The following is a 16696-nucleotide window of genomic DNA, read 5'->3' on the forward strand; positions in this document are numbered from 1 at the left end:
CTGAGGCTCATCTGAGCCCTGCGACGCAGTCATCGCCGGTCTGTGTCTGGGTTGTGTCATGAACCAGCTGTGATGGGGATTCCTCAAGCCCTGGCTCACGGCTGGCAGAGTGCCCTGTGGGATGCTTGAGCTATGGTCAGTCAGGGTATCCTTAGCCCTGCTGTGAGACCGCAGCCCCATGAGCTCGCTGGCCAGCTGCAAGCTGCAGCACTGCTCCAGCTGACGCCGGGCTGGCGCTGGTCAAGCGGCAGACGCCCCCCTGCCTGTCGCAGAGCCAGTGCGCGAACAGGCCTGCCGGGCCTGAGCGACGCAAGGCCATCCGAATCTGGGCAGGAGTGGGGAGAGCACTAGCTACGGAGTCGAAAAATTCAAAATGTTGATTTTTTTTTTTTGCTTAATTTTCCTGATCTCGGGGTCTGGGGCGTGCATGCGCACGTGTTTAAAGGGGGGCTTGCGAAGGTGACTTGGTGTTGCTGCGGGATGAGAAGGCCGTGTGAGGAAAGCGAGCTCGGTCAGCAGTCATCGACGGTAGCGTAGGGAAACGTCGGCCCCTCCGAGGCGGCCGAAGTTGTGTCGGCGCGTTCTCCGCTGTGTGTCCAGACAGGAGGCCATTCTTACTGCCGGAGGCTGGCTGCGAACTCTGTGCTTTGGGAAGGTAGAAGTTCACAGGAAGTTAAAAACGGTTTGTTTGTTCCAGGGGAAGGTCGACACACCCATTCCTTGCAGCTGGTATTACTTAGAGACTCTCCCGCACCAACACTTCCTCTTATAGAAAATGGCTTTCGGGAGGTTACCACCCTGTGTTTTATCACTTTCTAAACATACACTGGAAAACAGGCCCGCCGTCCCTGCCTTTAATTTAGACATTTTGAGGTTTGAGGTGCAGTGTGAATGAACAAAAAAGAAAGGCGAAATCCTCACTCCAGCGCAATAATTATATACTTCTGATCCTAAAAAATGTTTTATTTTTAATCCTCGTTTCTTCTTGGGGGGGGGGGGAAAAAGAGGTTTAGAAGGAAACGTCCAGATCCAGCAGTCCAACCAGCCTTTTCATGATAATTAAATACGTCGTCAGTTTTAGATTTTTAAAAACATAAAAGGACTTTGTGTGTTGTTGCACAAACCCTGTCTTAGTATTTTATTTTTTCAAATAAGCTGTGTCACTAATTTATAAAACATAATTGTAAACCAGAACAAGGCTTTCGGGGTATGTGAAGAGTTTGGAAGTGTTAGGTTAACATAATGTTTCTTTAGGTTTGTTCAATTGTCTTCAATGTATTTAACTTATCTTAAAATGGAAAGCAGTCTTGGTTTGGTATCATTCTGATCTCTCTGAGTCTGTAGCTTTTAGTGATATTATTTGTGCTGCATGATTTTATCAGTAGATTGCATTTAGATGTAAGCATGCATGGGATTTCTTTCTAGTCAAAGAAATGTCTCAAGGCTAAATAAGTATAAAAGCACTTAATTTATGTAGAATTGCTACATCTTATGATAAGACATATGTTCATGATATACTTTTGATTTCTGTGCGGGAAAGTCTCATTCAGATGTTATCATTGTTCCTACTGCCTAGCTATGGTTAGTAATGCTCATTGAGATTCCTTAACTCTTGCAGTATCTTCTTAGCAGTTGTGCATAGCTTTGCTCCACACCTACTGTACCAATTGCATGGCGTTTATAGTCAAGAATCTACAGATCATCCTGTTTTTTTGTAGAATGATACCTCAGGTGACCACTTTTCGATGTATCAATCACTCTAAATTTCTACCATTGAAAGTAACACAAAATCTATTTTAAAAATTGCAGTAAAAATGTATTTAATGTAATTCACTCAGAGATTCCATTGAAATGCACAACCTCACATGATGAATGTCTAAACTACACACTAACAGAATTATAGTTCATGTACTTGAATTATAAAGTGATGCTCAATTCTCTAACAAACGTTTAGGAAGAGAGATAAAATAATGATTCCAGTCCTGTGACATCTTTCTCATAACACAGGGCTGTAAAAGAGCCAAGAGTGGTCGTAACACAGTACATCCTGTTGATGTCGGCACTCACTTCCTGCAAAACTGTTGGACTTCCTGCTTGCAGCCTTTTTCCATTAGGCTGAAGCACACTGATACACAATGTGGAAGACCACTGTGTTCTGTCGATGTGGGGGTTGTATGCGTGTTAAAATCACTGAGGAATACTGTAAAAACAATGTCTTTTTAATGGAATTCTATGAAAACATTTAATATTATTGTATCAGTCCTTCAGGGGAGAGCTGCTAGCAACACAAAGAATAAGGTGGACTGAATGGCTTCCTCTCTTCTGCCTTTTTGTGGTCTTATAACAATTAAGTTGCTTTAATACAATTAATATTAGTTGGAACAGATGAAGCTCCTCATTCTGCATCACTGCCCTGAAGGCTGTGAACTAATTTGTTCTCTTCAATCCATGAGTGTTTTGTAGCCCTCTGCTACACTCAATACAGTTTAAACCTGTTCATACACACAAATGCATACTTTATATACTGTATGATCATCAATTTATTTTTCAAAGCAAGATGAGGAAGTTATTAAAAATATTCTATACAATGATGCTTGGCTATGTATTTAAAGCCTATAGAACATATAAAAATGGACGTGGGTTTGGGTTTAAAAATGAAATTTAATATCGGAAGAATATGTAGAAATGAGAGACTTCCTCTGAGAGGTTTGGAATTGCTATATGAGTACCTGATAAGATAAAGTCAAATCCACATTTATAGCCGGCTATGGAATGGAGATCTTCAGTCTGCTGTTTGATCTAGCCTTCTACTCTCTTTACAATGAAGGGCTTCCTGTTTTGATCATCTGGGAACTTGCTGCAGCTCCGTTGCCTTGAATTGTCAGCGTGCATTGTGCAGTAAGCGCTGGTGGGCTGTGTGCTCGGTCTGACCACTTGCAAACCCCTCCAGAAAAGTACATAACACATACAGTGTGCCAAGCGACTTCAGAATGGCTACTCAAGGGAGTGTGGAGAATTACAATTTTACAAATTTCCCTGGGCACTCTTAATACTCAGCCCCCTTTAAACCACAATGGTTTACCACCAATTAAGATCCACCTTTTGTTTGCTAATCTGCTCGCTTTAAAAAAACAATCCCTGTATGGTAAGGGTTCAAACACAGGCACTGGTAAACACGGGCTCTTCTGTAACGATCTACCAATTCACACATCTTTGCCCCGTCGTCTGTGAAAGACTAAAATGATAGTCTCTTTATTGAAATATACCTCAAACTCTCTGCACTACATTTAGCTCAGTCTAACTCTTTTCTGGTACAGTCCTCTGGAAAACCACATTCTGCAGTTAGAGAGCCTCTCCTTGGGGAGGTGAATGTATCCGTATAGACTCCACTAAATGCAGTTTGCTTGCTTATCTGGTCACAGCAGAACCCAAGAGGCCACATCCCCTGTCCTGTGCAATCACAGAAAAGTCCTCCCATGACCACATGTCTGAGCTGATCTCTCTCGCAAGAAAAAAACAGCTTTCTTGTCTGTAAGGAAGTGTCTGACTTCATATAAACCAGAATCCTTCTTTCCACGCATTCCTAAACTGCTGGTTGCTTGGACTGGTCACTGACAATCTGTTTGGTTTATAAGTTGTTGTGCCTTTACCTCTGTTGCCTTGAATTGCCAGTGAGCCTTGTGCAGTCGCTAAAACAAAAGAAGACATGCATAAAAGAAGTTTGTGACTGGGTGCAAGCTCTTAAATGTTGAAAAGATGAATTCTGTTCTTCTGTACACTGTTTTGAACTGCAAAGTGCTTCACAAAATTGGAAGGGACCCACTTCACCCACCGTGAAGTCCAAATGTATACGGAAAGCATGTCCAATTCAAAGTCACAAATTCATGAAAAAATGTACAGATTAGTGACTGCCCTATAAGAAATTACAGGATAACGTTAACTTAAAATGGACTCTCCCAGCAGCGCTGCTTCTATTGTCTATTTTATTTTGCTGTACTTGAGAACAGACTTTAGGTCTAAATGTGAGCATAACATTCTCTTTCACACTGAATCCACAAATATACTCAAAGAAGCATTTGATTTCTGCTTGATTAATAAAAGTAAAACATCTGTCCCTTTACCCTGTACTAATGATGTTTGTACATCCTGAGAGGAACTGAAGAATAAACTAAGCATCATGTGACATTTCAGTTTATTATATACACGCAACATTGCTTTAAACTCCTATCCCCCAAAAGGCAGAAATGTTTGGGAACTGAGCATTTCTGAAACATAAGCACTTCCTTTATCTTGCCTGCTGGTCCCCTGTAGAGTGTGGTTAGCTTCTAAATTCATGGTGGGGGGGATGAATTCATGCTTAACCACATACATAAATTTGGTTTGTGCTCACCCAGATATTTTGTGTCTTGTGCGATGGGGCCAGTATTTGCAGTTCCACGTGACCAGCTGAAGTCACCCCAACAACAGGCTTGCATGAAGCGGCTCTGCACTGAAACCCGACACCTGAGGCTGGCTGAGGTGAAGCATGCCGTGGAAAAACATGCAGAGGAAATGCAGCCCTTATTCCACTTTTACGATCTGTTTTTTCCAGAACCTTTAGAATTACGATGCTTAGAAACTTAGAAACATTGACTCATGATGACTTGTTTTGTAGCAGCAACAAAACAATCACACAAATATGCCATCATAAACTTTTTTTCTAAGTCACATGCTATAGTAGTAAATGATCTCTGGTGATGTTTGTATAATAATTCTCTTTGTAGGAAGAGCTATATGTGACTCATACAAGGGTAGGTTTTGTAATTAATCTCAATATTCATAACATATACAGTATCTTCAGTTCTGTATATTGTGAACATGTAAAGCTTGTCCTTGCAATATTGCCTACCCACTGCCAGTATTACATTTTGATTCATACAGTATGTAACCATCTGACAGAAAACTGTTACATGAGAAAGAGCTTTAATGTCAGCAAAACTTGCAAAGAAGATACACAAAGTGAAACTAACTGATTCCATAGGTATTCAAATCATTAGGTCAGTACATGGCAGAAGCAATTTTCTCAGAAAATACATTGCTAGGTAGGTTCTCTATGTGCCTTCCACCTCTGACTGGGTACAGTTGAACAGCAATTGTCGATCCTCTCCATTCAGTTTATATCTAATCCAAGGCAGGACTGTGGGCTAATCAAGGACACCCACTCTCCTCTTGCCAGAAGAACTCAGTGTGGCTTCGGCCTTGTGCTGCACGTCACTGTCCTGCTGAACTGCAAGCATCCACTCCAGTTTTAGCTTCTTGGGTAATTCAAACAGGTTCTCCTCTAGGATTCAATTCCGACAAGCTTCCCAAATCATGCGGCTGATGATGAAGCACCCCCATAACATGGTACTTCCAGCTCCATCCTTGACAACGGGCATTGCTCAGGACTGGGAGATGTGCTGTGGTGGGTGTGCGCCGAACGGAACACTTTGCACGTAGACCAAAAAGTTTAGTTTTTGTCTCCTATAACCATAAAGCCTTGAGTCATGTGCCTGTGGTATATCTGGTATCTTGTGTGAAAATTAAGATGAAGTTTTAGCTTTGTGCAGGCCGCTCGTATTGCCAATGCAGGAAGGGTGAGTCCCATCTCAGACGTAGGACTTTGCAAAGTGCTTTGCAGTGCTTTAGAAAGTCCCTCTTGGCTGCAGAGTGGCAGCACTAACTAGTTTCCATCTTGCCCGGCCGGACAGTTTGGAAGGGTGGCCAGATCTGAGAATTTGTCTGGGTGCCATGATCCACATTCCACTTCATGGTGATGGATGTCACTGTACTCATGGGTATAATGAACCTTCTCCTGATCTGTGCCTCTCTGCCACCTTCTCCCTGATTTGTTTTGAAAGCTTCTTGGTCTTCATGGTCGATTTGTCACTATGTGAGCTGTGGCTTAAAATTCGAAATCTCTCTGAGGGGACTTACAGAGGCGTATGCATTTACTCTGAACTCAGTTTAAACAGCTTTGATTAGACACATGCAGAGACCATTACACTAATTTTGTGGCCTTTCAGACACTTTGTTTCTGCCTGAAGTGATTTAGATTTATACATGCTATACAATTAAACCCAGTGCCTCTGAGCAGTGAATGACAGTTTTAGTCATGTATTGTAAAAAAACGCAAAACTTCAAACTGAAAAAAAAAAATCTCCATGTATAACTAAAAATTCATATTTGTTTATAAGAAACAGACACTTAATCTTCCATTGTCTGCTGCATTTCCTACTGCAGCTATAAATAATAAAACATTCTATTTGCCATGAGATATGACTTCTTCCATGTTACTCTGACACACTGTGCACAAAGCCAAGGAAGTCGTTTCTGTCTTGTTGAATGTAGTATAAATATTTAAGCCGAGTGAAGAATGCAGCGGTACAGAGATCGGCAGTTACACATTGTCTGGCTGGAGGGCCTGCTGAGCAGAGCTCCCCACCTTGAGATGATGCAGCTGGGGGAAGGAGGAAGCCTCTCAGACACTGAGACCCAGAAAAAACACTGCTTCCAGATCGCCACTGGTTCTGCGGCACAGCGCTGCTTTACGGTCAGAATGTCTGAGAGGAAGAGTACACACATCTCTGTGCCTCTAAGGCTGTCAAGCACAGCTGGTGAAAGAGAGGAGGTCTATTCGATTGACTTGGGAAAGTTTTTGGTTGGGTTGTGTAATAGTTTGTGATCATCCCGGCCGCTGTCCTGCGACAGGAGAGAGCCTGCTCACGGGAAGTGAACTGGAGCTGGAGCTGTGTCACGCACACACTGTGGGCTTTAATCTGTGTCTGGTTCTTCTCACTGCTTTCTGCAGCTGTACTATGGGTTGTAGGCAAGGAACCGCACTTGAGATGGATAAAAGCAGTCACCCAAAAGCCAAGGCATGACAAGAGACAAAGCTGGCATCCTCTGTTCGCAATACGTGCTCATAACTGGGCTGAGCTCATAAATCAGTTGTCTACCATAATAGTGATGATCATCAGTTTAACAGTCCTGTTTGGCCAAAGGAAACTAAGAGACGTGTGGGATGCAGAGGTCTTGTCTTGAGCACATGCCAAGCTAATTACAATGACTGCTGTGTGTTTTGTCTCTGGGGCTAAACAGAAAAGGAGCAATGGACAATATCAGTCCGAGACACTTCCTATTCCTGTGCTTCTCTGCTTGCTCTTTGCATAGGTAAGAGTTGGGGAGTCCAAGAATAGCTGTCTGAAGACACCCAGTAACTTTCAAAGGAAACCCCATAATCTCTGGTTCCTCAGGATATCTTAAATTTGGACACCAGCTCTTTCAGGTGTCCCTGCGCAATAAAATAACTTAATAAGCTGGTACACAATCTGAATTGGTGTAGACCTGTTCATCCGTTTATGCAGCTGTTTTCATTTTCCTTCTCAACCGGCGCATGAACCGTTACAGGACAACACGAGCTGACGAACCCAGTCAAAAGCAACGTAAACAGGGGCCTCCTGGGTGGCTCCAGGTGCACAGGCGCTCGCCGAAGTGCAGGGCGAGCTCTGTGACCCAGGCCAGAGACCTGTCGCTGGCTGACCGCGAGCGGAAGTGATTCCAAAATTGTGTGGGCTTAACAAAAAAAATGGGAGATTCTACTTTTTTTAGAAAAAAAAATAGACAAATGGCGTGAGGAGCTGGTATACTGTGCTTCCACTCAGCACTGACCGTCACAGCACGTTCTGTGAAGTTTAGTCTAAATCTTCTAAGCCGGTAATGCTGTGTGGCACAGGCCGGCCCTGCCTCTCAGTGGGGCACGGACCTAGGGCTGGGCCTTGTCAAAACACGCGCAGGCAGGCCTCCGGTCTACCACTCCTCGGGACGGCCTGCTGTCAGCGCCAGGCTGTGGCTCGGGCACAGCTGGCGACAGCAGCCAGGGAGGTCAGCAGCTGGTATGACTCCGCCCACACGTCACGGGCCTGCCACCCTCACCCTCCGCACTGCCAGCTGGCACGCCTTTGGCAGCATGAAAAGTGAACGGGGTCTTGAGCTGCCACACTGCTGTAAACCCTTCTGCATATACAGTATGTGGGAGACTTCTGCAGCACTGCTGATCAAGAACTGATCAAGCTGAGCTGACAACAGAAGCAGTTTTAGTGTTTGTTTTCCCAGCAAACATTTTGAAAGTATCGTTACTTCTCTTCACATTTCACATATCGTTTTTATGTAAAGATATGCAAGTTAATAAGACTTAAAGATTGACGCCTAATCCAAATATTAAGTATACTGTAAGTATACAATTTCAAACTAAAAACAGTTTTAATTTTTATACTAAAAACGTAATTTTTACATTACGTCCTCCAACTTTTTTTTAGATTTTTGATGTACTTGTGTATGGATTGTGAGCAGAAACATGATTTATTTTTCAATTGGCATTCAAAATGGACTCTATTGTGACTTCCTTTGCATATTTTGTACAAGAGATTGGTGTATAGCCATACATAATGAGATCTGAAGGCCTTGGCTGTTCTTTGTCTTGCTTCATTTTCAGTTGACTCGTTTAATACCGCAAGGAATTCTTTCAAAGGCTTATTCTGACTCTTCAGTTTTTTGTCAAGCCGGGTGAGTCAGCTTCCTGTTTGGTTTGGTTACAAAGGACAATGAATACTCAACACGGCAACACCCACAATAGTGTAGGTGCAACAGGACCTATGACATCACTTCCTCCTCCACTGATGATGCAGGGGGTGTGGAATGGCGTAGTTCTGGCGTTGGCAGGTTGACGGATTTACGTCTAATCTGAACAGACGTGTGCCCAACAGACTGGAGCCCTGATGGCGCCAAGTTCTTTGAAGAAAACATGCGGAAAATCGTTATTCTTGTGGGATTCGCTTGCAGTTTTCCCATTTTTAAAATAATGGCCAATCCAAAAACATGCCAAAGGACGCTTTTTTTCAACCCCTGTTAAATATCAGACTGATTATTGTTGTGCAAGCAAGACTTCAATAGCCTGATCAAAAATAAGGGCGTTTTAAATTCCATTCTTCAGCTTGTTTTAGACCGCATTTCTGTTTTTTTTATCCATTCTTGGTGTAAATTGATTTAGAACTGCTTTGAGGGATGTTTTATTTCTGGCCTCTGCAGCGCTGTTGGGGCACAGCTTTGTGAATGACTAAAAATGGGCCACAGACAAAATTACAAATCTGTGGAATGCAGTGTCAAAACTTCCCAAAAGTCAACTGCTCCCTCGCTCCCTCCCACTGTCGCTGTCTGTCCCACGAACCCTATGGTGACATTACTGTATGTCACGGGGCCGAACCCAGTGAAAAGAACGGTCTGGCCCTGAACACACATGCTCTCTGCCAAACCCATAATATCTCCAGGGCATGAAGAAGCAGCAGAGCCGGGTAGAATAAATGAACACTGTTCAGACAATGAATTGGCTCTCTGTTGAGCAACAATACACGATTATGTCAATGGGTTTAACTGCCCCGACCCTGGGACAAACATAATTTCACTTTCTTGTGAAAGGCATGGGGGCTCTGTCACCCGGCTGAGTGACATCACTACACATACTTACGCCTGTCAGGGGAGGCGAGAGCAGATGCCAAGTAACTTTTTTTTATATAAAGATGCCAGCCAAAGTGAAATAAAGTGAGCGTGCACCATGCTTTCCACTGCAGTGTGTAACTCACTCTTAAATACACAGATTTTACTTTAATGCTTCTGCTAGAGCTAGCGTTTTTTCCTCCCACACGGCACTTGTGATATGCAGGTTCAATACTTTGGAACTGGGTGACCTCATATCTGCTGAGTGAAGACGTGAAGGAAGTGAATATAAAATTAGCATTCAGCAGCGCACAGAAAGGACATACTGTACAAGAAATATCAGATAAAAACTGAGGTGCCCAAAACAAGGATGCTGTGATGGATCCAGACTTATCATAACGTACTGAATGAGTACAACGTCTTCAGATTTTACTTGGCTGAAGAATGGACCATGGAGTATTTGGAGAATTCTGACACCATCGTATCAAGACTGCTCTTTTCTATTTAATGCGTACATTAAAGCATGAATTAACTATGATGAAAAAAAACGAATACAGTTCCCTTTCATATCCCATTGAATTTTATTTCTTACTTATTTTTTCAAAGTAAAAGAAAAGGCTTCACTTGAATGTGATGATTCCCCAGCGCTGTAAGGTCCTCCCCAAAGTAAGAGACCACCGAGATTAATAAATAAACGAACAATCAAAATCTATCCACACACGCCAATCAGACCGCTAGGAAAAGTAAAGTTCTGATTGCTTTTTGTTTGTGAAGTCATGCTGTGAGAACCCAGACTAAGGTGTTTAGCAGCACTGATGAGCTAAAGAGCATGGCAGGGACCCCTACAGTATCTCTCTATAAGCTCCGTCAGTCGCTAAACGGTGGAATAGTGTTGAGGACTGCTCAGTGAAGAGGCTTTTTCAAAAAGGAAAGTCCAGGGCAAAAGGAAAACATTACACAAGGCCTTTGAACAAAAAGAAATTCTATCCATGGTGAATTAATAAACACCTTCTCTCTCTCTCCACTGTACTCTGAACTTCACATCAGCGGGGATGCAGAGCTACAAAGCGAACTTCCACATCTGGTAAACAGGTTGAACGTGTTTTATTTTCTTTGTTTCCAGCATTAGGAAACCCTCGGTTCGCTCCTTTCTTCGTGCCAAATGCCGTTCGGCAAACAGCACCGGCCACCCACAGGCATGTCTAAGCAAATGTGCCATCCATGGGCTTTTTTTATTCCTTCATTTTGCCCAGTAAATTGATTAAAAACTGTTTCTCATTTGCAGTGATGAGCTGGAGAGCCATTCATACGGCTGGAAAATTCCCGCAGCGCCTTGCTCAAAGTGCCCACAGCAGCGCCCTGCACGGGATTCAAACCCACAGCCCTCGATTTCGGGGCTTTGGCCACTACTCCCGCCTTTTATAGTGTGGCCTCGCAGCTCGCGGGTCGTGTTCAAGGAGATCCCACATGAGCCATGGTAAGGATCACTGTTTACACAGCTCCGTCACCCTCACTCTAAGGTGAAAGGGTGCTATTGAAACAGCAGAATAATCTTATAACCCTCCGGGAAAACAGGATGTCATTTCAATCTAATTACATTACAGCTCCAACAAAATGGGAAAGAGGAGGGGAGGTCTTCTGTTTTGATTACAATGGTGATCTTGGATGTATTTTGTTGTTAAAGTGAGTCATATGCCCCTTCCTTGCATTCTTCTGAACTTAAAAACCTAAAATAAGGACGTCACAGGGTAATTATACACTAAATATCATGCACTCATTCCATGAGGCTGTGATACACAGTAGGTGTTGAAATTTCAGTGAAATATGGTTATCACAGATACAAAGGATGGAGCGATATTTTGTTCCCTCTTTCACAGTGCTTCGCTGGTTAGAATGAATAACCTACAAGCCTCCACAGGACAGACAGCAGATGTTTCAGAAGTTAGGGATTTGCCACTGGTTAGTGAAGAGGTTAACAGACCGAGTGGGCTTACAGCAATGTCACAGCTGAATTGACAAGACGGTGTTACTACACAGCCTGGATTGCATGAATTCATTAGGAGCGAGTATTAAGCTGCACGTTCTGTACTACGTTTGGTTAAGTTCTCAGACAAACGCCAGCAGACATGACCTCCACCAGACAGCTGGTGTTTATCAACGGATCACAGCCGTACCAGCTGAGACGGAGGGGAGCTAGGAGGCATTCTCATGTAAGTGCCATTTCAGCCTCTTTCCTCGGTCTTTGAATTCCAAGATCTTTCAAGTGAACTCAACTCCCATTCCCAAGATTGAAATGCTCCTATTAATTGCAAAAACCAGCTCTGCCAAAGCCATTCAAACTCCTGATTCATGAACAGAAACAGTTAGGAACACCACACAAGTTCAAGAAATATTCCTGGAGAATAGCAGAAGCTACTGACATGCTGGAGAGATATTGGATCAAGCCTTGGAAAAAAATGTATTTTGACTTTGCTTTAGCCAAGCATGTAAACCAGGTACCGTGCATCAGACAGATTAGTCCTGATTAATCAGGTTAACAGTGCACATTTTAGGATGCATTACCAACTATTGCAGAACCATTTCACTTTCATTCTGGCTCTTATTATTCCAACCCAGGATCAGCCCGAAGGCTGAAAAGAATTGACTAAAGCCCATGTGTTTCAGGTTACCTCCTGCCACACTGCTGAAGAGCTCTACTGCTATCAAAGGGTCAGCATGCCACACAGGCTCCCCAAGGGCCTGGAGCACTACAGGAGTGCAAGGCCAAACTGCTGCTGACAAATTTGTGCACTTGGTTTCACAGACATGCTGAGAGGGAGGTCCAAGGTGTGTAGCTCTTCCGGGACCTTAGAGCAGCCCTGAAAGCCGGAGGGACTTCTTCCCAAACCTAATATAGCATCCGCTTCCTGGCGATAAAATCGGAAGAGGTGGATATGAGTGTGCATCTCTGAGTGTTTCACTTTTTAAATCATTTCAGCGGCAGCACTGAAGAGTGCAAAAACATCACTGCACAGCTGGCAGTCTGCAGAGGCAGAAAATAACGGGGTTTTACTGTGAATCTCTGTTTTGTTTAATCAGATCTTCTTCTTCTGCTTTAATACTCGCTAGTGTTCTGTACCTTCAACTGTACCATAGTTCTTTCCTCATGATTTTCATTTATTTTCCCTACAGCCATTACAAACTTTAATTACTGTACTGCTACCTGTAAAATCTACATACTTCACCGCATCCTCCAGATCTTTTTCTAGGTCATCTGAACAAGTTCATGATTTACAATACAAATTCCTGCTAAGGCGGACTGTTTGGTTCCAGTAACCTAGAGAGACATTAGCAGGAGCTGTTTTATTATTTTCCCATGACCACGCGCATGATAACTTAAAACGCAAAGCTCTCTTTTTCACACGAGGCCTGAAGCTAATCTGGAATATCCATTCTTCCTATAATCACGACGCCGATTCAGGAAAAAAAAGAAACTGGGAAAATGTGGAAACCTTCTGCGAGTCAGTCTTCTCTAGGGGGGCATCACGTGTCTTGTTTGCAGATGCACGGCCTGTGTGACTCCCCGATTTGACAGGGAGCCCTGGGGAACGGGCAACGTCAAGCTTCAGGAGAGGAGCTGACAGCCGTGTGCGTCACTCAAGCTGCCCTTTGCTGGACTTCATTCCGACAACAAAGCTGCACTGTCAGCCTCCAGCCGCCTCTGACATGTGACTGGAGAGAAGCGAGCTGGAAGACTGCAAACAGAACTCCAGCGAGTCTGTTTGCTTGAAGGAGATCTGAAAGAGACCCCGTATCAAACGCAATAAACGAGGGAACTCTCCTCCCTCGAGCAGCCCTTTCGGCCGCTGAAGAACTCCATTGTTCTCGGCGAGCGGTGGACACTGGCAGAAATTGTATTGTAAGAAGGCGTATTATCCTAACTTCCTCGTGCTGTGGATGAAGTCAGGCCCAGTTCCTCTTTACAAATGAGCATGAAGTGGAAAAAAAGACTTGGCAGTCCAGTATATTCAAACTGCTAAATTACAGTGATTCAGTATCCTCGACTGCCTTTCAATATTTCACACATAGTCATATCGTTGGTCTTTTCATCGCCTGTTTGGATGTGTTCTACAGTATGTACTGTACTTTATATTAACAGGGAGGGCTGGCTCCTGACATTGCTCATTTCATTTCTGTCCCAACAACCCATGCCCTGTGATTTATTTCAGTGCTCATTATCTATTACAGCTCACTTAATACATTTGATATTGTCAAATTCATTTCAAATAACACAGTGGTGCATTCATTTGAAGTCCCCAGATCTGATTAACAGAGATGTGTGATAAATGCATTTCTATTTAGAGATGTCAGTTTTTTACCTCTAAGCCTGGCAATGGAATGATTTGCTTTTAAATTACTCCAGCCACCAAGAGCCTATTTCAAAACAGCAGTGATGTTCAGTGATAGCACTCTACAGGCTGTTAGACACATTAGATACACCATCTAGGAACCTTAAAGCAAATGTTCCATACTGCAAAACTGCATGACAGTAGAACCACCCAGTGGAGATGAGTTTATCAGGAAAGATCACCTTAGAGAAGCAAGGAAGTGAAGAATTATCAGCCAACAGTAAAATAGTATTTAAACAGCTCAAGACCCACCTTAGTTTGACTGTACAATTGTTAGATTCCAATTATGTTCCTATTTATCAAAAAAGACCCTTGATAATAAAGCTTTCTTGTTTTTTCTGTCTTTGTTGGGACTCTTTTTAATTTAAATAGAAATGACGACTACTTTGAAAGATAATGAGAAAGCTGTAACTCTGATAAGACCCACTCCGAATTCCACAAAGGGAAATGTGAAAGTTGACAAAAAAAAGAGTTCATGCCTGTAGAACTGATATCTTAAAGTGGCACAACAAAATCGCAAAGCACACAAGAAAGAAGGAAGTTTTAAAAAGTATTTACCATCTTGTCCTGAGCTCTGTAGGTATTCCGTCAGATCACATCCAAAAGCACTCACACTCCCTTTCCTTTTGGATTTCTGCTTTGCCGCCTTGTTCTTCATTAGGGAACCCTGAAATCTCCAGATAGTAACACTTCAGTTCAAAATGACTTGAGCCCCAGATCCACAACCATTGGTCTCCACAATGTCCTCGGGGGGCTGGCACAGAGGAAGTTCGCTGAACAAACTACACTCCGTGCTAAGATCAGAAAACCCACTTCATCTCCAGAAGGAGAACGAGATTTTACATCCTGACAGAAACATGCTGCAGCCAACAGGAGTGAGAGGATTTTAAAGGAGCCTGGGTGAAGTATCCTGACATGGTCGTTGTCTGTGCCTCCTTATTTTCTTCTCTCCTCTGGTCTTCGCAGGTGTGTAAGCCAGCGGTAGTTGACAGACCGTCCCGTCACTCTCTGGAGCTCTCTGCTGTGCGGTTGTGAACTTCGCAATCCCAGAAAGATTTATGTCCGTCTCTTTGCTAAAGCAGCAGCAGAATGTGTTTGTTTCCTGTTCTTTTTTCACTCGCTCTGCCTTTCCTTTTTCTCTGCCCCCCGTCCTCCTCTCTTCGGCATCTCCCTGGTCTCCAGGCTTGTGCCTCAGGAAATGTGGGAAGTGAGGCTAGGAGGTGGGATTTTTTTTGTCCTTCTTGTTGTTGTTTCCACGGCGAGCCAGTCCTGTCGGAGGGCAGCTGGCTGTGGTGGCACGAGCTGGCTGGTGGTGAGGTCTGAGATGTCAGGACTGTGAAGGGGAGGAAAAACAGGGGAGGGGGTGGCTGGTTGCTGTTACTCTCTCTGGTATGGAGATAACTGGCCCTGCTTTTTCTTAGCAGTGGCCCTGACAGGAAATCTGCTCTCAGCCTACCCCAGTGCTCCCGAAGTACACAATTTCCTCCGCTACAAAGAGCCTTGTTTCAGAGAGGACTGGGCCGATTGGAGAAAACCAGGGAGGAGACTTGTGAAGGGTGGGGGAGTTAGGAGGGGGGAAAAATTAAAACGTATGGTTCTTGTTAACTTTTTTCTCGCTGACTTTTTTTTTCTGTTCAGCAAGGCAGGCTGACCAGAGATTCAAGGTTACTTAGGCTCTCCCAAAAGAGCTAAAACTTTTCCTGGCATTTTTTTTTTTACATCCAGGGATTAGGCAGGCAACAAAGAAATCTTTCCTGTTGTATTTACACAAACTATTCTGTGAGCTGATTTGAGTGAGACAATAAGGCTTTGTTGAAGTTGATGCATGAAAAGGAACTCACACGCATGTACACATATTGCCACCTCTTACACCTACAGTAGGTGTTCTACAGTGTCATGTACACAGCTAAACTGATTCAGTTAGACTGCATCACATCAGTGTCCCACTGCTGACGTTAATCGTGTTTTAATCATTTTTTTGTTTATATCAGGGTGTCTGAAGAGAACTTCCTTGCTTTATTTTTCAGTTCTGGGAGACCCTTTTTCCTGATGGACCAGTCCGTCCCTACATTGTTTCCAACTTTACTGCGTCGTCTTCATTCGTTCATCAGCACACAGTGAAATGCCAGGCTGATTTACACCCATTTGCTGCTTCACAGACATTAGAGACATTCAAGGGTCACTCAGGGAATGCACTCATTTTGATGTTACTCTTACATTTAGAAATACGTTCGAGAGCAGGAAGAAGTGCTTTGTTCTTCACACAGGTTCTGGTAGGGTGAAGACATGTGCCGCAGTGCCCGGCTGCTGGTCCAGTGTTCTTCCAGGCCAATGTCCTGTTTGCCAGGCAGTCTGACTGCTCTGTCATGGCTTCTCTCTGATTAGCCACCCGCAAGATGCACTGGAGAAAATCTTTCAAGTTGCGCGATTTGAACAAAGGAAAAAAGAAGCCTTCCCACTCTGACCTCTGTGATAGGAAAATAATTTAAAACAGCCTCGTTTCTGTTCTCCCTGAGAAGTTCAAGAGGAGGTCCTGGTTTCTAAGAAGTGCACAATGCTTTGCTCCTCTAGTTCCAACTGGAATTTAACATCTATATATCAGAAAGATTAGAATATGCCCAGCCGTTGCCTTCTGTAGCATTATATTGCGTTGAGCAATTTATGGGCCTTATCTAGAAACCTGAAGGAAATTTACTTTGTACAGTTGAATTTGATTTGTGTAGCATGGTTTCCATCATCGGAATTGCAAACTAGTTTGCTTGTCTTCATGTAAGACTGTCATTTCATGAGGATCAGCA

At 43.5% G+C, this 16696-nt stretch overlaps 1 protein-coding gene across 1 annotated transcript in view; it reads right to left on the reverse strand.

The window, feature by feature from the left end:
* Positions 1–14683, reverse strand: part of arhgap31 (Rho GTPase activating protein 31) — a 36123-nt gene extending 21440 nt beyond the window's left edge. Inside the window, exon 1 of the mRNA XM_088922018.1 lies at positions 14457–14683. Coding sequence (XP_088778144.1) covers positions 14457–14556 — 100 coding nt within the window. The 5' untranslated portion in view covers positions 14557–14683. The remainder of the gene's footprint in view (positions 1–14456) is intronic.
* Positions 14684–16696: the final 2013 nt, after the last annotated feature.

This window comes from Atractosteus spatula, chromosome 7 (assembly GCF_055471065.1).
Source record: "Atractosteus spatula isolate fAtrSpa1 chromosome 7, fAtrSpa1.hap1, whole genome shotgun sequence".
Classification (NCBI taxonomy): Eukaryota; Metazoa; Chordata; class Actinopteri; order Semionotiformes; family Lepisosteidae; genus Atractosteus; species Atractosteus spatula.